Source organism: Malurus melanocephalus, unplaced genomic scaffold (genome assembly GCF_030028575.1).
Source record: "Malurus melanocephalus ecotype Western Australia unplaced genomic scaffold, MMel_1.1 scaffold_61, whole genome shotgun sequence".
NCBI lineage: Eukaryota > Metazoa > Chordata > Aves > Passeriformes > Maluridae > Malurus > Malurus melanocephalus.
The window spans coordinates 2,420,050-2,446,842 of NW_026623293.1; the positions used below are offsets into that span (position 1 = coordinate 2,420,050).

The 26,793-nt window shown below is 39.0% G+C and overlaps 1 protein-coding gene across 1 annotated transcript in view; it reads right to left on the reverse strand.

Moving 5' to 3' along the window:
- Nucleotides 1-26,407, reverse strand: part of HS6ST3 (heparan sulfate 6-O-sulfotransferase 3) — a 281,833-nt gene extending 255,426 nt beyond the window's left edge. The window contains exon 1 of the mRNA XM_057366210.1: nt 25,875-26,407. Coding sequence (XP_057222193.1) covers nt 25,875-26,407 — 533 coding nt within the window. The remainder of the gene's footprint in view (nt 1-25,874) is intronic.
- Between the last annotated feature and the right edge of the window lie 386 nt (nt 26,408-26,793).

Sequence of the window (26,793 nt, forward strand, 5' to 3'; positions counted from 1 at the left end):
CACAGGCACCAGAACAACCCAAAGGAACTGGTTATTCTCACAAATTACAATAAAATCTAAACTCTTAACAAGAAGATTCCTGTCTGAGACCTCATGACCTRAAAAGGACCYTYCCAATCTAGACCACAGAATTAYTGAATGGTTTGGGTTGGAAGGGATCCTTGAGGATCAACTAATCCACCTTCCCTGCCATGGACACCTTTCCCTAGATGGGGTTGTCAGAACCCGAGATCATTCTGTGATACAACAAAACACATGTATGAAATGGTCTCAAAAAGTACAGAATGAAGAAACATAAAAAAATCACACTGTGTAGAGCAGACAGAATTGCAGAGTACAGTTATATGCTTACACACACTTAAACATTCATACATCAAAAATAAAAATCAAAATTTTAAAATAACAGAGACAGTACAGAGGTCAATGTGAAGGTTCTATTTGCAACTTTCTKTCTCCATTAGTTACAGTGTACACAGATCACTTTATAGTCTAGACAACATTTTAACAATGGATTAATGCATTCTATATAACACTTTCAATTATTTATCGGTTGTAAGGTGCAAGAAAAGACACCACTGACCAACTCTCCACTACACCAGCAACCAAAATCTGCTTTTTGTACTGGTAACATCTAAAGAGTTGTCAAGTCATCTTGATTAATATACTGAATCAAAAGCATTTAAAAAAACCACTAGCTAMAATTTTGTTTCAGCCTTCAGCAGGATACTCAAATGACAGAAATACAACAGACAGCTATATATAACAGACAAAACAGACAGAACATTTGGAAAACCTTCTAAGCTTTMATTCTAAAAGCATTTCTTAAATATTAAACTGTTCCCACTTTATTGGCCACTGTGTCAATTCACTTCCCACCAAGTTGTTTTTTTTCAACTATTCCATTCAGTAATATCAGTTCCACCAGAAATGGACTTCAATATCGATACAAAGCTGACTGCTAATACAATAATCTCCTATTTTCATTATAATTTATAACATAGCATTACCTAAAATGTACTAAAGGCAAAAGACATACCAGAAGATTATTTTGTCAAATTGCCTTCCCATGCATTTTATGTAAAGAAAGTCCCTCTTAAATAGTTTTTTATGTTTAAATTCAATTTAATTTAAATCAAATTTTAAAAATAACACTGATGATAATATAAGAATTGGTGGTCTTATTGGAGACTTAGTAACTGGAGACACAGCTTGTGCTACACAGGTGTGTAGAAAAACAATGCAAATGTGGGTTGCGGATAATAATTCCTTCCCTGAAAACTCAGCATTCCATGATTCTTCCAGATGAGTGCCTCAACTGCTTCTGGCACCTTTGAATGGTTCTGGATGAATTTTCTTTCATGACTTTATCTAGCCATGTTGCAGAGGCTGGTTTCAAAAAGAGTGAAGCCTAAGGTAAATAATTTATTTCTTTGCTTTTTATCACAATACCAAGTATTTTTTTAAGCCACAGAAAGCATACWAAGAAAAAGTGGTATTTCCTTCTTTTTAAGTTACATTGAAGTCTCCATGCAAACTCCAGAGAAGTTTACAGCTGGAGAATTTGTTTTAAAAAAAGCTAAGGGTTATTCCTCTGTCAAATGTATTTGTAGAATACACGCAGCTTGAAGTGTTGTGATAACACTGGAAGTATTTTCTGCAATACAAATTTGAAAATGTTTTTATCTCATGAAAAGCCTTTCCATAATAATTAGGTATTCTCATAGGAATAATAAAAAGTTATAAACACAAGATAACAATGTTGTAAGTGATTACTAACAACATTTCCATAGACAAGAAATAAACTGTATGCTGTTATTCACACAACTTCTAATCAAAGACAAGAATCTCTTAAGAACTGCCAGAAAGAAAACACTCTTGCTGGTGAAGTATAAAACTAAGAAATACAACATAACTCTTTAAAATGCAAAAGAGCCGGGAGATGAAGATTTTCTATTCATTATATGTGACAACATATTTTCTTTCAAGCACAACCAAGCCCTCAAAAGAGACATACTATACCAGCTTGAAAAAGGCTGTGGAGAGCATACTGATTTTTGCAATTTTCTTCACTTCTTCAAGCAGAATACTCTCAGTACATCTGCACCACAACAGGCAACAAGGGGCTAAAACATTAGGAGTGGCAAGAGAACTAACTGCTAATGTACTGCAGTATGGTGAAAAGGGAGATAACAGAGCACTTGAAAAACATAAATAAAATTTTGAAGTAGTAATYTGAATAGGACAAAGACTCATTACATTCAGCTGTGTCTGACCCAGTGAAAATGGCTCAACCCAATAYTTGGAAGCAAAGAATTACCAAATCAAAATTTAATTTACAGTTGCTAAACTAGTATATTTCAAAACCTACACATCTAACACATTCACACRTCTTAGAAATATTTTTTTTACTTTTCAGAACACTTAAGGCTATCAGCTCCTCTTTTGCATGTTTTCTAGTTGTGCAGAAGGTAAGGTGAAAGATATTTTGAATCAATTTTTTTTATAATACTTGCTTCAGCTGCTGACAGCACACAAACATAGGAATTGTGACAATTTTTGGAAGAAYACCTATTTTGACCCAACATTACCTCGAGAAAAACATCCCAGCTAGAGTTGAACCCATCACCAAGGATSTAATATACACAGAAAGGTCTTTCATGCAAGATACAGTTCAGTTATTTACTGAAGTATCCATTTGCAATGGTTGCTCATTTATTCCCATGTGGATTACTTTCATTCCCTTCAGCAGTTAGTAGCAGTATTTTTAACAGTACACAATAAAACCTGGCAAGAAACATACAAGAAGTTAAATCTAGAACAAGAGGTTCACACTTCTGATATGAAAATGAAAGATTAAGAGGAACCTCTCCAGAYTGTAATAACAGCAAACAGCTCAAACAACTTAAAGACAAGCTTCTTCAAAACACTGAATTTCTTCCAGTATTTTTAGAGGACAAATGGGTTTATACAGTATGGCTAAATGACTCCTATATCATTTGCTAATAGGTTTTGCCAAGCTTTCACCAGTAAGGCTAAAACTTACTTGGCTTGCTGTCTGTGTAAGGCTTAGGAGATAGATACTCYGAAAAACAGTCGATCAACAAAATGAGACATAGATGTATAAGAAGTAGGGTAAAGGAAAAATTTCTGTGAAATCACTTGGGTGTTTTTCCAAGAGAAAGATTAATTAGAAAAAACTCTGTTGTGCTCGAAACACTTGAAATCCTTAAGATATTAAATGGTGCCTTTCAAAGAAGATCACTGAGATGTCAGGAATTCRCCTATGAGAACTCATGCAAACATGATAAAGTTTGAAAAATCAGAGCTGATAGATGTGAACAATCCCCTAAGGCATCTAGAATTTAGCAGCATTTTTAATTTTCAATTAAAGCAAAGATGTATTGAAACAAAGTACCCATGAGCACACTCTGACTTGACAGGGCTCTGGGGTTTTTTTTTTTGGTGGCTGTCACATCAGCTCCCCCTGCAGAGCTGTSRATTCAGCATCATCCACCATCAGAGAAACACAGYGYGCTGCTTACAGTGCTGGACCCACAACCAACGATTCTTCTGCCTCAACCASGGAGTCACAGAACTCGACCCACCAWGGTTTCTCACCYTCCTGACAGGAGAGGGGAATGCCWACAAATAATTCCTCTTCACAGCATTCCTATTGTAACCATAGCTCCCAGACTTACAGGAGTAAGTCATTCATTCATTGTGCTCATGACTTTTTACTGGCTGCCGGCTAAGGACAAAAACTGGACAAAGGMAATTTGCTGAAATATAAAATCAACAAGAAGCTTTATTAAGGYTTTTAAGATTTTAATTCTGCCAATGTTTTCTTGTACACACCAAAGTCTGAGTCACTGTGCACCCATCCGTTAGGAGCACCTTCCATGATTTTCAAAGAACCCTTASCCCAGTCATTCATTAGGAAAGATCCACCCTAGGGATAAATCAATTGAGCTAGACCAGAGGTCCTGAACATGGAATGTGATGCTTTTTATTTTTCTTGCCTTCCTAAGTTCTTTTCCTTACCCACCTTTTCTTCTTTTTCATCTGTGATTTGAGTAAAAGACTAAATCTTCTGTGGAACTGCAACTACAGAGGCAATCAGAAACAGCATCTTAAAAAGACAGATGCTGAAATAAGTTTGGCAGTCCTCCAAGTGGCTAATAAAACACTTTCCTATGCCAGCCTACGTCAGAAGTTGTGAAGTAAAGGGTCAAATAATAAAACACAGTATTTTTTCTTTAATCTTGCAATTGGATTGTAAGCAACCCTGCWGAGAAGGATTTGAGGWTATTGGTAGATGAAAAACTGGACAAGAGCCAGAACCGTGYTCTTGCAGCCCAGAAAGGCAKTTGTGTCTTRGCCAWCCATAAGGACATGGACCTGCTGGAGTGACTCCTSAGGAGAGCCACAAAGGTGATCAGAGGCTGGAGCACCTCTCCTGTGAGGAATGGCTGAGAGAGCTGGGATTGCTCAGTCTGGAGAAGAGAAGGCTCCAGGGAGACCTTATTTCAGGYTTTCAGTAACCTTCAACAGGGACTTATAAGAAAGGTGGAGAGCACCTTTTTACCAACAACAGTGATACAGTAGCAACAGAACCAGATGTGATAGTTTTGAAYTAAAAGAGAGTAGATTTAGATTGGATTTGCAGTAATGAGAGCGGTGAGGCACCACAGGTATCACAAGGGAAAAGGGTGCCCAGAGAGGTGGAAGGTCTGTCCCCTGACASATTCAMGGCYAGGSTGGATGCRGCTTTGAGCAACCTCCTCCAGTAGAAGGTGGCCCTATCCATGGCAGGGGGTTGATTAGATGATCTCTGAAGATCCATTCCAACCCAAAACATTTCATGGTYCTGTGATTCTATACTCTTACACCTGTCAGATCATCTCTTGACCTCAAAACGGCGTTGATTTTTTTTTTTTTTTTGGTGAGGTAGACAAATATTTACGGCAATGAGAACCATAGAAAAATCCACATAGAAATTAATAGCCTCCAGTAAACRGAGCCTGGGGCACAAAATTAACAACCAGGCTAAGATAAAATATTGATTAATGTCTTAGGAAGTGAATATCATCTATCCTCTTCACTCAGTGAGGCAGGACTGCGGGGGAGGTGGTGAGGAGGAGGAAAGAATTGTACAAATGATTATGCAGCCAGAGGTTGTATCATGCTGCCCATGAACAAGGGGACCAAAAACAAAACACCTAAATTACTGTATTTCTTAAGCATGTGATATCAATTTAATATCATGTTTGTAATTAGCACTGTTGTCTTTCTACCATCAAAACAGATAAACAATTAATTTATAAACATCTTTAATCATCTCATATAATTAATTATATCAAGCAGGCAGAAGACACCAAAATACTCAACATTGTATTATTTCACTTTACTTTTATCAACATTTTATTCTTCGTTTCAAAAAGCAGATACTAAAAATAAACATTTTATAAAGAGTTATTGTTTGAATGCATTAGGCTTCAATTAACTTATATATGCAAACTATCACACTTCCAYAACGACCCAGCATTAAAGGAAAACAAGCATTTTGCCTGAGGAACATTTATGTACTTACAGATGTGTACAAAACTAAACTCGATGCGCCTGTGTTTCTCCACAGAGACAGATGCAGCCTCCACTGCTAAGGCACTTAGGGTATAAACAGAGAAACTGATTTCAAAATGTTGAAACACACAGTATTGCTTCTTAGGCAGTTTATTTTACTCCATGTTTTACAACTATTGGACTAAAAAAAATAAACCTTGAGTATTATAGTAAATATTGAAAGAAACCATCTGAAATCTGTAGCACTCGAACAAAACACCATTATCCTTACTTTTCAATGCAAATAAAAGATGAACCAAGGTCCCTCCCTGTTCACCATGTCTGTCACTTATGAAAATTACGATATTAGGGGAGGGCAGTAGATTTTGGTGCCAATATTAAAAAAAAAACTTCATTCTGGGTAGATTGTGAAGCACTCATAATTCCAGATAAGGAAAAATTCAAATTGGTTTCAAACAGTGGCATTGAGACTATAGGTCCCTCATATGCCACATCCTTATTTAATGAAGTTTATCTTGCTGTTACTATCACCAACAAGTCAGAGATATCTGAGCCACTACCTATTTTASTGGAGTGCTGAAAGAAGTTTAACACTGTCAGTTGCCTCTTAGCAACTCAACAAAACATCTTAAAACACAGACTTGTGTAAATTTCAACACCACCTCAAAAACTGTAAATATCAAGTTAGCTGGTCATTTTAGATCCTACTTGAAAGGATAAAGTTCTGCAAGAGCTATCAAATAATCTGAAGCCTGTGGTTCTGTGATCTCTCTGAAGCAGAGGAGATTTTTGAGAAGAGAGGAATAAACAGATCTTGTTTTAAAWGTAAGAAGCAAGTTATTTTGATTAAATGACAAATTATTTCTGGATCAGTGTATGAAGATTTCTACTAGAAAGTGAATATACCTCACATTGTATAAAGGGAACTTCTACATTTCTTTATTTGAGAAAAGTTTTCTTTCAGTGGTRTCATTTGTGGCGATCTCAGGGTGGCCTCTGAATCTTCATAACACAAATCATAAGTTTAGTTACTGTGATTTGTTCCAGATGAAGCATTTGAGTCAAGCAGTCTGAAACACTGAGATCAGTGGAAACAAGCAATAACCTACTTAAGACTGCTCAGTGAGCTGACCTCCCTATTTATTACCATTTCTCAATAGCAGCACAGGAATATGGGAAGCTATAGATAAGCATTCGTTCCATCTCCTGAAACAAGGATGTTGCTGACACCATAACTTTAAATCTTATCCAACTGTGGATGTTAGGATTCTCTGCTACTGCGAGAAGTACCTAAAATAAAAACAAACAAACCAATAAAACCATTCTCTTATAAGGAAACCATTTTCCCCCTTCCTTTTCATCCAATAGCCAGAAGATGYAAATGCAGGATATAGTATTTGATAGGACTGCCCAACATATGTGACTGAATTGCTAAAGCATGCACCAGGGACACTTATGCAATTGTAAATAAAACACTGTGTGCACTGGGGGARTAGTTTGCCTACAGGCTAGGCAATAACAAAAAGACACATTTAGCATTTCCTAAATTAGAACAGATGAACTTCAGTGTTTCATTTACCCATGTCTATAAACATAAAAGGCTGTTAAATTCATATAAATCAGAATTATTGGTTTTCCCAACTTGTCAGCATTGAAAAACTATTSTCTGAAAAACAAGTAACTGTTTTAAGATAGTCATACTGAAATACCTTGATCACTGCAGTCCTCTTCTGACCACGATGATATATCTATGCGTGTCTTCAAAGCCAAACATCAAATAACCCATAGCAAGGCTAATCTACAAGAATATAATCATGCTCAAATTTAAACAAAGTGAAGTCTCAAGTCCCACAATAAAGTGYGTGTGTAGTTTTTGCATAAGTAGGGTATGATGCAATTAAGTTTACAACCACTAAGCTTATCAGTTAATTGCACATTTTATCAACTCCTCAAGAAACTTGAGAGAAAAGCAGCTGTTGAAAAAAACAGCAGACATTCATATTATCAGCTGCAGGTACAAAGTTTGCTTCTATTAATGTCAAATAAAAAGGTTTTATAACATCATTATGTCATAGTTATTTACATCCAAAGCAGTCATTAGCGATGGCAGTACATACACTGCAGCAGAGAAAAGGAAATAAAGCAAGGGATTTCCCACCTGAGTTCTGAGGGAACACAAGGAAGTCCTGTACTATCACTGCAGCTCTGGCTGTTCTCCCCACAGGCATTTCAGCTTGAGAAGCACCCAGTACCAAACAATCCTCAAACAAGATTATTAATTCCTGTGTCTAGAKATGGGGAGAAGTACCTTGGCCCTTTCATCCCACTCCCTCCTTTACACTCAGTAGCCAGTCACTGTTAAATCAGAAAATAATAATCTACTCTAATAGGGCCAAAATCAGTCTTGACCTACTTTCAAAACAAAAAAAAAACCCCAAAACTGAATGAAGTGTCATTAGCTTAAAAAGTCTTCCAAAATACTTCCAAAATATTAAGGACCTTTTTTTGCAACAAGTTCTTCTGCACAATACACTTCTTACCTCTTCTCTCTAAATACATCCATACACATATATAAGAAAAATGTAATGGGTGCAAAGGAATATGAGCTGACATAATTGGAATAAAAGACCACCTTGACTGCTCTGATCAAAGTTACAAAGAAAAGAAGTCATTTAACTGCTGTAGAGAATGCRAAGCCACTGCCATTGGGGGAACAGTGAGAGCAAACAAACACTATTTTCCTGTGTTAAATTGATATAAATGGTTGAGCACAAGCCTCTGTGGCAAGCACTCAGAAAAACAGAAGCCTGGCAACCCCACACTCAATATTAAGCTAAAAAGATAGAACTCATGTTCATCCTTTACAGAATTTGATATTTTCACTAATTCACGAGGTTACATTTTACAGTACACCATGAAACTCGTGCAATTCATAAAATGCCATGAGACAAAGATTAAGCCAGCAGTGTTCAGGAATGAGATAGTAGAGAAGAAAGGAGATGCTGTCCCTAAACACTGAGCACTCAGCCATTAAAAATATAGTAAAGAAGCACACATGTGACAKATAGGGACAGATGGCAAGTAGGGAAGCTACAGGGCAGCTAAGACTGACAGTGTTCTTGACAGCTTCAGAAAGCAGAACCACAGTCAAGAATCAAAAGGTGACTGAGTAAGGATATTTACTCAGGGACTCTGAGGAAAAATCTCAATATGGAGAATGARGATTGTCTCAAGGTGGGCAACCACTGAGAGGGAAGAATGAATGGGGTTTGAAAGAAGGACTAAGGAAAAGCCAACACACTTGAATGACATGTGAAGCAAGCAGTAATTTGTTTTCTAGTCTTGCAACTGACTCTCCTTCACCCTGAGGTTTTCCTGGGTTTTTCTGGTCAGATTTGTTGTATTTGTTTTAATGAAGTCTTTAGATTCAGAGATTGAAAAGTTCAGTCTCTGTTCTTCATATAAAAATGGAGATGTGGATGCATACAGGAAGTAATTCCTACTAAATGCACTATGCTATTCAGGGTCCTAGGAGATTGCATTGTATTTCTGAAGAAAAAAAAAAAAAAATCCATCGTTTTTTAAAAGCCTTGTAGTCGAAGATTTAAAATTACATTTTCAAGAGCCAGTGTACTTTATCTTAAAAATGCCAAATGAAGGTAAAGGATTTCTTTCCTTTATACATATTTAAGAATTCACAGGTAGTATTTCTAAGCATTGCTACCATATGTACCTGTGCTAACAGCTGTACCACTAAATAAAAAGCTGTCAGAATTTGCAGATTCAGAACTTCAGCTGAAAGGGATTTACCACAGCAGATGTATCTAAGCACATCTTTTTATGTGCAAGTACTTTTCATACCGACATCTCATCAAGCCAAAAATGCCTTTTCATTATGGAGAGGATTAAAAGGTGCATATACATGCAGCTCACAGAAACTTCACACAAAGTTTACTGTACTCCATGATGATTATTTTGATTCAATGGACTTATAATCCATCTACTGCAGTGCAARTGTCTGCATGAGTCTGAGTTAGAGTGCTGCATGGGCAATTAAGGCCAAGAAATTTGAAACTGATGTGACAAACCAAACGCTTGTAAAGGCATGAAAAAWTTGTGGCATGCAGAAACTTCTTGTCTCCTTCCCTCAAGAGTTTGCATTTTATTCAGGAAAGTTACAAGGATTTCGCTTCTATTATTTATAAACTGTTTCTCTATCAATGATTCTCAAAATGAGCACAGTACTGCAAGGAGTCTCTTAATGTACAAGTTTGGGATAGACAGCTTCTAAGAGTTCAAGGATTTGAGTTAYTTCCAAAAACAGGAAAAATATACTAGTCTCACCTATTGCAAGTTTTAAAAGCTGGAAAAACCAATAGATTTCTGCTCTGCCTCTGTGTTCTATGGATGGCAGTTCAAGTTGGATTGAATTGGTTAAAAATAGATATAAAGTTGTAGGCAGTTTTCGCAACCCCTCTTAAAAAACTCCTGCCATCCTCTTAAAAGCTCCAAGTCTCCCTTCCACTTCATGGCTGAGCTACACACATCCATCTGTTTCTCCTCTCCACTCAGTTTCAGTTCTGAGAGGCCCCACTTCTCCCAGAAATACCCACAGCCTTATCTCCATCTGCTCTGATTCCACCACTGCAATCCACTTCAGGTTACAACACTGTACATCCCATGTCCTTTTTGTTCCCCCACCAGTCCTCCCTCACACAAGCCTTAAAAACAGGATCCCCAAGGCGTTCTGGTTTTAAGCAAAAAAAAAAAAAAGACTTAAAGAACTTACATAAAGAACTTACTCTTTCTACTTTCTGCTCTGGCCACACAAAACATCTAGAATACACTTGAGCTAGTAAGAAATCACTCTATACATGGCTAGTGACATCCTCTCATCCTGTATTTGAGAGGCACTTGAAATACCTTCCAGGGAAGAAGCACACAGTTCAGACCATCAACATCGGACTCAGTTTCCATGAGAAAATGAAATTATGTTATACAGTTAAATTCTACATTTGTATCCCTTCCTTCACAACAGGTACAACTGCCCACAGAGAAAGGTATTTACTACTGATGTGGCAGAATTGCTGCAGCCAAGAAACAAGCTTCCTCACTCATGGTGCTTAGAAAACCTTTTACTTTCCCCCAAACAGGAAAGAAAAAAAATCTAGCATACATTAATCTATTATTAATACACCCATTTAACTAATTACACATCCTTCTCAGCTATTCCGTAAACTACATCTCAGGTGTGTTTATTAAATTAACTTCAGATATACTGAGCACTCTACCACCTCTGTGCCTTCCAAATCCTTTAATTCCCATGTCAAATTCAGAATTACTGTCTTGATGCTTCCAGTATTTTTATTCATGCCATTATCCTCAACTGCTTTTTCTCCCAGCTACTGCCACCCTAGGTACGTCTGATGATCAACTTATTCAACTGAATTTGCCACCTTCTTCTTCATCAAACCCACTCTTCCAAATCATAAACAAATAGGCCAATAAACAAATCAACCATTTGTCACCCAAGGGTTCAATTTGCTAAGACTGATTTTGGACTATCAAGTTGTATATCCTGGTTTCAGTGTACAAAACAAACACATAAGGCCTCATTGCCAGCCATACTAGAAAAAAAAAAAAAGAAAAAAACAAAACCCAATCAACAAAACAGTTAAAGTTACAGCAGGAGGACAAACAACACTCAGCTCAGACATTAAACTTTTGTTTCATAAGCAGCCTAAGCTCCACACTGAAAAGCCCCGATGAGACCTGTGGCTTACTACCATTGCTGCACAAGCAGAGATAAAACTATTTAGTTTACAGCATGAATTTCTGCACAACTCTCAGTTACATCTTTGCAACACAGTGTCTTAAAGCATCAACAGCGATTGAGAGCATTTTATTGTTGGAGGCCATTAATCTGTTTTGAATAATATAGGAAAAAAAAGGCTAAGCCTGCTCCAATAGTTTTTCAATAACAAGATACTGTTGCTCAACTCCTCATTTAAAAGATTATTCTTCTCACAGCATCATTGTAGATCTAGAAGACTTAAGTGTTGGAATAAGAGCATATCACAAGAGCTAAGAAAAATATTTCAGTTCTTCATTTGGAATCTTTTCCTAAGATTGTAACCAGAAAAAGGTTTAAGAGCAGAAAAAAAAATACACAAATATAAATATGGTTACCAGTTTTACCTGAAGTTTACTACAACCACTCAGCTTCTCTTGCAGATGTGCTTTTTGACTCCTTTCCAGATCCTATAATATTATTCAGGCATGATTTTCTATTGCAAAAGACACATGGACCTCCTACTGTGCTGTATTAGGCAACTGCTAATTCTACCTCCTGTAATGGTTTCTCCTAGTTTTCTTATTGCAGATGCTAAGCTTATTTTTAAGTAATAGGAGTCTTCAAAATGACTTTCAAATTGTTCAAATACCAAGTTTTAAGCAGGAGGTCACATCTTCATTTACTAGTTTGGTTGCTTAATCCCTGAGCTCCTTTCAATACCATCTAGTTCTGGAAACTGGCACCTTTAAACACCATCTGATTTATGTCTTTTTCTTTTTTTTCATCCCTCCCATTTTTTTCTGTAATTGCTTCCACCAACACTTCAATTTGAAGACAGATCCTTTGATACATCCTCCATAATGAAAGGTTCCAGTTCAGAACTTCTTCAAAGCTCAAAAATTAACTTGGATATAATAGGTAAGACAACAGCTTCTTTTTTGATAGAGCTTTATTTCCAGAGGATAGAAGGAGAGATCATCTATTAGTCCTGTGCATTTTCCAGCAGGCTTCTTGTTCACAGTGTGTTTCAAAAAGATTAATTTTATATCTCCTACAAATTGTTCTTCAAACATCTTTCTCAGCTGAATGTATGCATTCTTACCTTACACTGCCAGAATTTATGAACCTTTGTATTTTGCTCTTGCAGACAAAACTTAACTTTTAAAAAATGGTGAAAAATGCTTTGTGTAACTCCCTCTTACCCTGCTGTTTATCTATGTCATGCCAGTTTCTTTTTGGACTTACTATCCTTGGGTGAATGCATTCCCTCCAACACTCCCAGGTGGCATCTTCAAGTAGTTTTCATTCTACATACAAGGATTTTAATTTTATAAATTGTCTTTAATATGCTTTTAAATTTGAGTTCTTTTTTTTCTAAACAACAAAACCCACAGAGCAGGGGATTTTCAGAGACAGAGGTAGATGATCCTSCAAAAGATGTAAATACATTTTACAGAGAGATAGTAAACTTTGAACCAGACCCTGCACACAACGATCAGAAGCTCAGACAAAACTGCTTCTCCCTCTTCTGGTTTGCAGACTAACTGCTCCAYGAAACACTCACTAACTGTGTCCAGCAATTTGGTCTCCACATCAATCACTGCTGCAGCCACTGCTATGCAGGCACCAGGCTGACCAGGGAGCAATACAACTCGAAGGCCAGAAGAAAATGAAAGGGCTGCAAAGAGAAAGAAGGGGAAGAGAACAACCACGTAATAAAGTCAGCTTGCGTGCATTTGCTCACATTGCTCATGAGGCTCCAGGACTTGGAAGTTACATGGTTATGATTTTTCATGAGCTGCTGTTTCTCTTAATTTCTAACCCATGATTATAGAGAAAAGAAATTAGAATTCAGATACAAGATGTGAAGTCAAGAAGTAGAAGGCAAACAAATGTCTATTAAAAGATAATGAGAAAGCGTAAGCTAACTGCTTAAAATTAGCTCTGAAAAACTTGAAACTAAAATTTGACTACTGAGATTGAACAAGCCACTGCAGAGCCAATACACCTGATGAAAATTGGTTTGATAGAGCTGTGTGCATTCCTGTGTCTTGCTGCAAACAGATGTTCTATTTGGATTTTCTTGCATATTGCTTCTCTCATGAAATCCCTTTTTCCTGTTTAACCCAGGGATGTTTCCCCCTCCACTCATACCAAAGCTCTTCTCTTTACTTCACACTTTTCTAGTCCCATCAAACCATCACCTGTTCTCCACAGGTTACAGAAGCATTAATGCCTTCCTCCTTTGCCTCTGTGGCAGGGGGACAAAGCCAGGGCTTATCTGCCTTCCTTYACCTGCTGGGAAGGACTCCCCTGCCCCCTGCCTCAGGATGAAACTGGTGGCTCACACTGCAGAGCTGGGTTTCACTGCCATCTGACAGTTCACAGTAAAACATGATATTTTTCTGCCAACGTTGTCAACACCAACCTTAAATACCTTCTTCTTCAAGTCATTGTAAAAGACTGAGGCATGTGCCATTGAGACAACTTGCAGTTGTTTAATGCTTTATCCTAGGACAAACTGAACACAAATCAAAGGGAAACAATTATAAAAGCCCTCTGAGCAGCAGCTTAAGGGAAAAGATAGAAACACAGAGTTACACAAAAATGCGCCTTTTCTGTCCCCTGTCTTTTCAGATAGTGAGAAAAGAACACTTATTTTTCCTTATCTGTTTCTGTGTACTGCTAGGAGCACAGAGAACAATAAAACAAAGAATTTAGGATAGATTAAACTAGTCAATTCTGGTAGCTCTCGCAAAGCCAAACCGCTAAAAGCCCCTTTGAACTACAGCAGGGCAGATGAGCTCAAGAGACAATTCAAGCCTGCAGCTTGCCAAACATGCTGAGCAGAGAGGAGCACTACCCCAACCAACTCATTCTGTATGCAAAGCAAGCAGGTACAATGCAAACGGGCTGTGAGTCACACAAGAAAAACATATAAAGCAAAGGCAAAAGAGCACAGCAGTGTGGGAGAGCAGSCACATCAGGCTGCCAAGAGGGTAAACCAGAAGTGCAGGATGTAACCTGAATAATACAAGAAATAGTAGGTCTCTTCACAGAAAAAAAGATATAAAAATAAAAAAGTGATTGTGAAAAACAAACCTTTCATTTTCTACATGTCTTTTTAAGCTCTTCTGTTATCCATACATAGGTTCAAAGTGAAAATCCTCRAGGCATATAGTAGTAAAATTACCTCCTGAAAGGATACACAACTTGTAATTTGGCTTAAAATATCAATGCAACTCCAATGACCTTCTTGTTATGTAGACTTCCCAATTTTATTTTTTTTTTGTATTCTGTGTGGGTTTATGTTTAATATTTTCATTGAAACTACCTGATATTGGTCTGGAATACAAGTAGCAGAGCATGAAACAAGAATTATAAACTTCTAGCATCCCCACTGCTCTCCTAATCAAAGCCACAGCTCTGTGTGGCAACACTTAAGCTTCCCAGCCAACCASTTAGTCAGATGCAGTCCATCAGTTTTCCTATTACTCTACTGCAAGGCCCAGTAGCCATTTAGATGGCTGGTACTGACCCATATCACAGTGGGATTCTTTATCTCACTGTCAGGTATCTGGCAACGTAATCAAAATGGAAAGAGGTATGGCTGATAAAAAATAACCTGYGCAAGTCAGAGGCAGCACTGAAAAACTCAACATACATTTACATGGTCCTGGAGAGCAAAACAAAGACTTTGCTGAAGAAGGAGATGTGATAGAGAGAGCCTGGGCTGTTTAGGAAAAGTAATTTCAGTTACTCCTTTCATTTAGGCAGCTAAATTCTCTATTTGGAGGAAATAATTTAAATTGATGTTTTCAGGCTTTAAAAGCTTGACAAAAAGGCATGACCATTTTAATACAGTTGAGCTGAAGTTTTTTCAAGTCTGTCTTGAAAACAGGGACTTTAAACCTTCACTTCAATAGAGACAAAATGTTAAGCAGTAAAAAAAAMCATGCACAAAGTAACTATTTAAGATCACATCTTCTGCATTTTTTTTTGCTTAGCACTCTAGAGATTTTATAATCCACTTAAAAGAAATATGAAGTAAGTTCCTTGCCTGTATATTTGCTGCTTTTTTCTGGATTCTGTATTTGCTTACAGAAGCTTTGAAACTTGCACCATAAAATCTTACATATATTGRAAGTTCAATCCAATAACTCAACTTTGGAATTGGAAAAAAAGGCAAAACAGTTACACTCTTTCTTTGCAAACTCTAGGAAGTTCTCATGTTAATACATGACGAAGTTTACACTATGATTTAACTGTGAATCGTTTAATAACACTAGCACTGTAGATGGAATTAGAGYTCTGAAGAACACCATCTGCAACATGAATATGGAAACTATAAAAATGTTAGCTTTCTGGATAAAAATAATTCAAATAGAAATGGTTGACTCAATATACCCTGAAATAAATTTTAAAAATTATAAAAAGACAAATATGTGACTCTTTCTTATTCACTGAACTGCTATTCAAGTTCTATTTTACCTACTAAGCTCAATTTAATAAGAAAAAGTGTATCCTTATGTCACTCAAGAACTGCAGTGATGCCAATGCTGTTTAAAGCTCTCTGTTTATGACGTAGATGGTGGGACAGAGTCTGGTCTCAGCAGGTTCAGGGGTAATCCCACACTGGAGAAAGAGATCAACTCTCCAGAGAGCAGCACTTCTGTTTCAAGCAATTTCAAGAGGCAAGAGGAATGTGTTGATGGGAAACTCATGAAGATCAACCACGGTAAGTGTTTCACTGTGGGGGTGGTGGGGCAGAGAAGCTGTGGACACCCCATCTCTGAAAGTGCTCATGGCCAGGTTGGATGGGGCTTTGAACAACCTGTTCTAGTGGAAGGTGATCTTGTCCACAGCAGGCAGATTGGACCAAGATGATCTTTAATATCCCTTCCAAYCCAAACCATGATTCCATGATTCTGAGCAAAAGAAAAAGCTTGCYCCTGAGGTGAGGTAAGAACACACAAGACAGGCTGGGCATGGAGTCACTAGAACACAGCTCTGCAGAAACAGATCTGGGGCTCCTGGTGGGCATTGCTGATTAACAGCCAGCAATGCAYCCTTTGGAAGTAAAACAGACTCACCAAGTGTTGAGCTGTGTTGGCAGGAGCCACTAAGAGGGCTGGGGGAAGAGACTTCCCCTCGCTCCACCATTCAGCACTGGTAAGACAGCAAATGGATTGATGTGTCCCATTTTGAGCTAGAGGCAAACCTTGGTACAATGGTACCAAGGCATTGTAGCATTAAATGCTACAATAAAATAATAAAAGGCAGACCTTGGTACAATGAGAACTGCCAGCAGAGGGCCACCAACACGGTATGACACATAAGGAGGGGCCGAGTGAGGCTTGTTCAGTCAGGGAACAAGGCAGCAATCAGGCAGACCTCATCACTCTATTCAATTTTTGTGTGGGAGTAAATAGAAAAGTCATAACTTGACTTTCTTTAGATGCATGCAACAAGAAGACAGGAAGAAAGGAACACAATTTGAAAAATGGAACATTTCTGCTAGCTGAGAAGAAAAGCTGTTTTCCCACGAGGGTGGCCAAACACTGGAAGAAGTAGCTCAGGAACCCTATGGTACCACCATCGCTGGAGTCACTCAAACTTTCTAGGCATAGCCTGGAGCAATCTGCTCMAATTAGACTGACTTTTAAGCATGGGTTTGAGCTAAATGACTGCCAGAGGTCTCTTCCTATGTGACTCAGTAATAAATCCAAATGACTTGTAGTAGAAAATAACATAAAATATTTCATTAAGTTGTTCTTCTCATCTGAACCTTGTTAAGTCAGCAATAGAAATGATAGAGCTTTAGCCTGACAGAGGCATTTCTGGCATAAAAACAAAGGTTTTGCAGTTTTAGTTGTTCATCATTCACATTGGAAACTTCTTGGAAAATAATGGCCCTACTATTATCACTAAAAATTAAAGTCTAGTTAAAGGATGAAAACAACACCTGACAAGTCTGCCATTAGGRATTTATGCTGTTGGAGCTGAAAATTCTTAATTTACTATTTAGCTGTCTTATTACAACACTTAGCTAACTTMAGAAAACCTATACCAGAAAAATAAAATGCCTATGTAGAACAGGAGTTCAAGCTAGCTAGTGCTTGAAGTTTTTCATTACCTCTGTATCTTTCTCTTTCAGCAAGTATAAAAGGAACATATGGAGAGCTTTAAACCTTAAACCATTTGTATTTGGAAAAAAATTGACTTTCAAAYGGCATCATTTAATCCTTCCTTGACCTCACAAGACTGCAGGGTTATTTCTGTTCCCTGCTTTCTTCTGCTCTCTTCTAAACTTCACTCTCACTTGAAGTTCACAGCTTATTCCTACATGGCTACTCCTCTTTCTCCTCCTCCTTGGAGCAGTTCCTCAAGAAAATAACAGGACTTGCTATTCCACCTAATCCCAAGATCTCAGACAGAGCCTGTGTGTAAAGATAAATGGAATTCAAGCAAAAAATTGCAAGTGGACACTTTCAAGTGTGAAAATACACAAACACTRTTATACGAATGTCAATGCTACTTAAACAAAAGCTAGCTCACAAAACAAATGGAAATCTGTGAGTCAGCAAGTTCTTTACATTGATATTATTAGAGTTTAGATGAGAATTATTTTAAAACGGCATTTCTTATTACTGCTTTGTGAAGTGCTTTATTTCACTCATCTCACTTTCACGCTAATTTATTTGAAGAAAGTAACTGGTCTCAGAGATGTCAGCTCCTCTATAGGTATCCTGAAGGGACCATTTCCTTCCTGTATCAAAGAGCACCATGTGGCAAGACTTCTCACCAACATCAAGTTATTTCACAGAATGGGACATATACTCTCAAGTCCATTAAAAATATAATGGTTTGTTCCATCCTTTGGAAAAAGAAGTTGCATCTGCTTGTTGCTTTCCCCACAACATTATTCCTCATATGGCAGTCAAATATCCACAACCATGCCAGTATGCTTGGCATCTCTATCAGTTTGTAAACACTCAGAACCACAGTCCACCCTGCATGACCCTATCACTTTCACAACTGACATATAATTGTATTAATGTAACACCTCTAATGTGTCTAAAAACCACGTTTATATCAACCATTTTCTAACAAATCACCAGTTATTAAAGAAAAAAAAAAAGAGGGTTAAGACATTAAGTTTAAACACTCTTTTTTTCTAAGATGACTTTGAGCTGTGGGTCACACTCCAGATTTTTGTAGAAGTATACGTAAGACCACCTCAATGTAAACTTCACAGCAGAAGCCAAGTTCTCAGACCCTGATGATAATAGCCTCTATCCTCACCAGAACCCATTTCAAACTTTTTCAGTCAATACATATTGAGATCTCATGCACCGGTCAGGTAACAGACCRTAAGTACTTCAAGAGTTATTCCTTTTGCTGTTCTAGCATTTTCTCTGAAAGAAGACCCATGCCATCTCAAACAAAATCCAAAAATACTTCTGTTGAGTTTTTCCTCTTAAAATAGTGGTTGTTTCAGGCCGAATAATTGCAACCTAGAGGCTGTTCAAATTAGACTCTTAATTCATGTAATTAGCCTCCCACACAGTCTTTAAAACCTTGCTCAGCAATAACAGAACTTTTAAGGAACTTTAAGTTACCTTTTGAGGCAACTGGGAACATTAAGACATCCAATGTAGCATAAGAAATTTGGGTTATAAATACTTCCAGAGAGCAGGCATTAAGTTGAATGCGATACTAAAAATATTAAAGAATACAGGCTTTCCATTGCTCTCACTGAGTCTCATTCTGCACAAACAGCAGCAGAGTCTTTACATTATATATAAGCTCAATTCACTGCTATGGCTTCACCTAACTCTGGAAGGAGATGAACTACTCTTGATGACTTAGAAGTTAAGACATTGAAAACTGTCCACACACCTGAAGGGAGAAATCATTCAGTTCAACCAGATCTTTACACTTTCCATGCAGCTTCTCTGTGATCACTAAAGGTGAGCTGGCAAAGATCTTTTTCTTCTCCACAAGGAGTTCTCAAAAAAAAMMAAAAACCCAAAACTACTCCACAAGCAAGCTTACAATTTTRTCCATACTTTTGCCATTGGTYGGGTCTACASATCTAATCTCTACCAGTGTAATGGCACAACACAGCAACTTTTCCCGCTCACAAAGTAACTTTTCCCATTCTGCCCCAAATCGATACAAGTCCTAACACTATGTAAGAACTAAAGCAATATCCTACTGAAGAGGATTGGAAATTATCCTAAATTAGGYAGCTGGTTAACAGAAATTAAAAAGCATCATAACATGAGAAAGTTAAAACAGCTGCTATGTCCTTTAACACTAGAGGACAGTGTACAACCCTAGGGGATGCTCCTGATGCTTCCACTCTTTTCCCATAGGACTCGTCTGCTGGGCTCCCACACAAAAAAAAGAGAATAGGTCCTGCATTTTACAGAAAATCTTATTAGACAGCCGATTTTCCAGAAAAAAAATACCGGAAAAAGCTGAACTTACTTGGGTAAATCACTAAATTCTCTTCTAGAAAACCAGAACTACTGTTTTTATAACATGCACCTTCCGAGCTCAAAACTTACTCAGTTTCACAGTTATCATAAATTACAGTGATGGATGAATAAGAACTATCTGTTCCCATTTGAAATAGTGCTGACCACCCTTCTCTGGCAATTAACAGTAAACATGAGTTCTAGTCATTTCTTTTGTGGGCAACCTGCTGAGATTTATAGCAACAGCTTCAAAAGTCTAAAGACAAGACTTATCTTTGGATGCAAGTTTTTCAGGGTTGTGACAACCTTGGTGCTGAAAAGTTCTGGCACATCAATCATTTGTCTGCTATTCTAAGAGGGGAAACCTCACAGGTGACACATACAGTGTGAAAAGTAGTTAAGGATAGTTGCTAGCTGTTGCCACAAATTCTAGACAAGTTGTCTTTAAACACATAGAAGAAAAAATTAGCRGACAGCATTACTATGTCAATCAACTTTGATCAAATCAGTCTATTTCCCTCTAAAATACAGCAATTGACTTCAAAAAGGAACATTAGAAATGAAAAGAGTATGATTTTAGACAGCATCTCAAATTAGTCCCATAAGCCAGAAAAAACAGTCTAGGAAAAAAAATTATGTGGCAGGGCAGGACTCCCTGGGAAGCAACTCTGAGAGATATCAAACAAAAGATTTATCACAAAGGGATTTCACTCTATTCAATGTTTGCGTCAACAACGTGGATGCTGAATACAAAACCCATTTACAAATGTGCCAATGATGAAAAGCTAAGAAGGACAAAAAAAATAAATTTTGCAAATGAAAGAAAATGACAGAAGAGGAATGAAATCCAGTGGGGATAAGCACAAAACTCCTATAAAAAAGACAATGGAAAATATAAGTAGTAGTCTTTAAGAAAATGAATAATATCTAAAGCCCAAGCTGACAGTCAGTGTCAGACAACTGCAAAATGGTAAATATCAGCAAAATGTACAACCACAAGCACAACTTTCAGAATAAGCCAAATAATCTTTTCTGGTCTATTTCGYACTACACTTAAAAACAAAATACTGTATTTGCACTGAAACATCACTTTTCAAGAAAACAACTGACACAAACCCGAAGAGTTGGCCATTCTTTGTTTCCCACAATAAAGACAGAGTGAATTGGATTTGGTTACTGTTTAAGCAGGGGAGGTTGAAAGAGGGCTTTCTAAAAACCAAAGTACCCAGTAGGCCACTGCAGAGAAAACGGGATCGATTTGTTCTCAGGTYCTCAAAGGACAGAAGGTGCAATGGGCTTAAAATTGAAGTTAACGAGATTCACACTAAGCACTCGGGGAAGACAGCACCACTTTTCAATTTTAAGGACAATGAAACCCTTGAGCAGACTACACTGGAGACAGTTAAAGAAGTAAAAAACCTACAGTAAGTAGCAGCACCACAGGAAATTGTTTAGTCCTTGTTGTTCCTTACATTTATTAAAAAACTATATAGATTTTACTGACTCCAACACTTATTTCAGTAGAAGATACTAAGGTACAGTAGAGAATTTGTGCTTTTTTTCAGTTTAAACATTTCTGACCTTTCATTCTCTTCTTCCCACTATCTTCAGCATAGTCTTATTTTTCAATTAACACTCTTACATTTTTGTGATGATCAGTTATCAGGGCTGCAAAGACCAGACTCTTCTTCTGTTACTGCTAGAGCTTAAAAAACATGCAATAGTCAAATAAAGGACTGCATAAGAAAAAAAAATAAGTTTTACTAGTATTTTCTATTCAATTCCTTCCACTCCATGACTCAAGGGTTTACTACGGATTCACACTTCCATAGAAAAATATAGCACACAATAAGTTAAATAGGACAAGGAAATAGAGAGTATAATGGAAGCAAATTAATGAAAATCGATAGTTTTGAAGACTAAACTGCATTGACAATAAAGCTTATGGGGATTACACAACTCGAGTGATTTCACTGTTTCATATTAGGAAATTATACAACACTTTCAATAGTCAGTGTTCTTCCAAGTGTGTAGTTTAAAAGATTGCCTTCATAGTTTAATCAAACTTCAAATAAATAATAATGAATAATTACTAATTACATTGCAGGCACATCAGCAAGGGATAAAATGYGCCCTGATCAGGACTCCCCAGGTTCCCTCAACTCCTACACAGAGCGGAGTGGCCAAGTAAGCCCTACCTCACACACCAAGGATTATCTGGTAACCTAACAGAGGCAGACAAACAGTTTGGACAGTGTCTCAGCAATATTAGATGTGGAACTCTTCTCATCTAGTCCCAATCCACAATTCTAGTCTTCCCTTGTTATCAGTGAATGGAAAAACTGGCCATCCAGGAGACAGTTCAGCAGSTCTCAGACATGTCTTAGACCCTCCAAAGGGCTGTCTGTGTTATTCTCTTTCTCCCCTATCTACAGAGGCAGCCTAATGTCACTCAGACTTGACACCAACTCTTCCCTCACATCCGAGGTTAGACATCTCAAAACATTTCTCTTCCCATTCTTTCCTCAAGCAGTGCTGGCTAAGAKTCCACAGTCTCAGYTTCTYGGCATCTCAGAAGGAAAGCCAAATTCTGGAGGTGGAGCTGAGCACAAGCATCACCAACTTCAGGAGCTTCCCGAGAGGGCAATACAGACACATAGAAGATGGTTTTTTTTTTTTTTTTTTTTTTTTTTTTTTAATTAATAGCAATTTTTTAATTTAATAGCAATTTCTGTAAAAGTGAAAAACTAATAGCCTGGCTCTGTAAACACTTGAACAGGTATTTTAGCAGAAAATCTCATGTCCTGAAAATGAAAACATATGCAAATGTTTGAAGAAATAAAGTCTACAGGTTTTGTCTTGTTTGGTTGTTTTTTAAAGTAATGTCACTCAAAAGAATCATTTTGCTTTTCAACAGGAGACAGTTCTACAACTTCACAATACACCCAATATGTTAATTACAACAACTTTACATATTGAAGTACCYAAGCTGGGACAAGGCACACCACACTATTCAGTCATACAGAGTCAAAAGGCCATGCTGGCCACTTGGGCTCAAAGAAGATCAGATTTCTGGAGCACAGCATCAATTTCTGCCCCATGTTCTTTCTTGGRTCGTGACACTTCAAAACTTCAACATTAAAAAGAGAAAAAAATTCTCTTCTAAACCCTAATGTGATTTAAACACACTATCCTTGAAAGACCAAGACCAAGGAGAGTTTGTGCTTCACTGATCTTCTAGGACCTTTAGCACCATCATCCACTCCCTCCTCCCCCTACCAGCTAGCCCCTTCCCCCCTAATTACAGTTTCTTCATGGAATCTTCTGAACACCTGTGGTAAAAGGCAGGACTTAATCTAACTTATACTGTTACAGACCCTCTAAGAAACTAATTTTCATAATGTGAGGATACGCACTGTAAGTCGTTTATTCTCACCATGTACTAAAGATAAACCAGATACCAGGGATCTGAAAGAAGAGATAGTACTAACACCTGCTATGTGGAGAAACTAACAAAAAAATCCAAAATACACTTCACATCTTCATTGTGTCAAGTATATGGCACAGGAGATCAAACACCTTGGTACCAAATCCATGACAGCTTGTCCTGCTGGCCATAAAGAAAAGCCTTTGTCAGATATTTAACCAATTTAGCCTAATTTTCTGACACCATAGCTGGAAGGCAGAAGAAAGAAGCGGAGCTATTCAAGAAAGTCTAGTGCTTCAGATACATTCAGAAGCTTTAATGGAAGCCTTAAAAATATTCAGTAGGCTTTATGTTAGTTTCCTGCCTATTTTAGGCAATTGTCCATTCAGACATTAAAATAATACTGAGATGCATGCCTCTAATAGTACAGGAAAGTGGCTTGGGCTTGATTCCAATTTCACCAGGAGAAAAGACATTCATAGCAGAGATAATCCATACTTCAGGGTTATTTGATTCCTTTTACAGCTCCTTGAGAAGCCGAAGTCAAGATACATGATTCTAATGACAAAACAAAACAAAAAAGTTAAGGTGTCTCCTAGTGCCAGATATAATACAAGGACAAACAAGTATTAAAATGATGAAATAAATAATCATYCACAGAAATTTCCTCATTTATGTAAAGACAAATCAAGGAAATCAGTGTTACACTAGCCAAATCATTCACTAATTAAACAAAAAGCAGAAAACAAGTAAATTCAGAAAACAGTATTTACCTGCAATGTCAAAGTATCACTACATGTCTTTCTTCATTCAAAGTCATTACTAACTATCCACTGAATAAMCAACATGACCGGCTGTGTAGTTCARCTTGAAGTTTTAAATTTACCTAATACAATAATGGTTTTATGCAATASTACTGAAGTCACTACTCCAATTTTATTGCCCATTTATAATCTTTGCAATTGAATTTAGCTTTCAGTTGTTTACCTACTAATATGTGTCATGAGAGAGAAAAAGTGGACTTCATTGRCAGATTACCAATTTTCATTTTTTCAAGTATTATTCTTCCTCCTCTCCCTTTTACACTACAAGTTTCCTGAATATTACTTAAAGCTCTGCAGCTACCACCAAGTTATTCTGTCCTTGAAGACRTTCACAGCATTTCTCTTCCATCAGCAAATACATACACTTCATCTTTAGCTGAATTCTTTTTCATRAAATTGTATGCATTACCTTAACAGTATTCTGCAAGCAAGCACAGTCCAAGTCTACAACCATCCACAATTTAAATTCAAATTATCCTGACTGAAGTCTTTCCAACTGCAACCAGCTTTTCTGTATGGGAGGGCCTTTGATGTTCAATCAAATAAGCTTCAAATTGTTCAACAATAATAATAATCAACTCTATTGTCTTGATGAATAAACCCTGTGAAAACATGCCCACGAACGTCATGGACTATACATGTTTTTAAGTGACAAGATACAAACCACAATGTCTGAGTGATTCTACTGAAAATTTMAAGTTTGTGGAGTCATAAAATCAAGATGGATACTAAAATGAAAGAATGTAAAGTATCTGCCAAACTATATAAACTATATAAACTTTAAAAAAGGTATTCTTCCTATATTTTCCTTAATATTTTACAGATATTTAAGTTACACTTTATTTAAAGTGCTGAGGTTTAAGAGCGAATTCAGCTCAGAACTCCTTAATACACATGTTCAAAATCTATCGAACAAATAAAGATAGGATCTAACCTGGCCTGAATAATCTGATAAATCAGAACAAAGCCCACAACTTACTGAATCACCTAGAGGKATCTCTTATCAAGAGAGATCACTCATCTGACAGTTTTTCCGTGTTTAGAACTGACAAGACCTTTCACAAGCCCAAGCAAAACCCCAATATAACATGCGTAGAGGCAGCATGCACACAAAATTCCCTTTTCCACTGTCATCAGATCATCGAAGGGACATTTACAGTGCGATTTTTGCCAGTGCTGTGTTCCTGCACAGAGCGTGGCACACACGGTCTCCCGATTTTCAGCTTGCACATAGAGCGAGCGGTCAGTAGAGCACGGGAAGCGCAGAACTGCCTATCTGCCACCAAGAAACACGGGTGAAATCGAGTTTAGGGGTTTCTGGATACTTCGAACTCCACCAGTCACAACATTCAGCAGCTGCAACGATCCATCAGATTCTGCAGAGGCACTATTCCTACTGCAGAAGAGTGTAGTGATTTGTTAATAGCAAGTTTAGGAAGGACAAACAGATAGGAGAAACTTGMGGGAACGCGAGCGGAGTTTCACTCGCGCCCAGCTGTACAAAAGGCAGCTGCATGYGCGCTACCTGGAATCAGCACACATTTGAGGCAAAGCGAAAGCATCGCAGGTAACACACCGGGAGGCAAGAGCCCACACTAGAACCCACCCTGGAACACAAGCTTTGCCCCGCCGTTTGTTAATGAGGACGGCAGCGGACAATTTTCACCCAGGTGCCGGGGAGCAGGACCCGCTGCCAGGGCATCTTGCCASGGCGCTGGGCAAGGCGGGATCTGATTTGGAGCATCTGGAAAGCAAGCACTGACCTGAGGGTGCGGTTACCGGCGCAGCCGCGGCGCTCCATGGCGGCGGGCACGCAGCTGGTGAGCTCGGTCCAGTCGGCGTGCAGCCCGCAGCTCCAGCCCGTGGAGAAGCGGGAGAAGAGCCAGGTGTCCTTGTCGCCGCCCGGGCGGTGGCAGGCGCACTTCTTCTGCCCGGCCCGGCAGTAGCAGGGCTGCTCCAGGTGGATGTTGCGCACCAGGTGCCGTCCGAAGGTGGTGCCGCCCGTCTTCTGGATGTGCAGGAAGACGATCACGTCGCGGCCCCGCATGTCGAACCGTACCCGCCGGCATAGCTCCCCCCGGGCGAACGGGAACTTGGCCGCCAGCCGCGGCATCGCCGCCGCCTCCTCCTCCTCCTCCCGCTYCTCCGGGCCCCCCCCGCGGCGGGCGGCGGAGGCCGGCGGGCGGCGGGGACAGGCGGCGCCGGGGCAGGCGGGCGACACGTACTGGTAGACGATGAGCAGGAAGAGCAGCACCAGCAGCGGCGGCAGCAGCCACCTGTTGAAGCGCTCGTCCATGGCGGTGCGCGGGGGCAGCGCGGAGCGGGCTCAGGCGCTGCCGGCCGCTGCCGGGGCGGCCGCCCCGCTCGGATCCCGCAGCCGAGGGGCGCCCGGCTCCTTCCCCGACAGCATGGTCCTGGCGGGCGGGCGGCCGMGGCTCGCTCCGCTCAGCCCAGCGCTCCGCGCCGCACCCCGCCCGAGGCGGCCATCCCGCCCGCTCCCYGCGGCTGGGGCGGCTGAGGCGCCGAGCGCCGTGCCCGGAACGCTGTGCCCGGCGGCGGCCGCACAGCTCCGCTCCCGATCCCGCTCCGCCGCAACTCCAGCCCAAACACAGCGCCCGGCTCCCGGCGGGGCGCGCCCCGCCCCCGCCCGCCGGCCAATCGCCAGCAGGCCGGCCGCCCCAG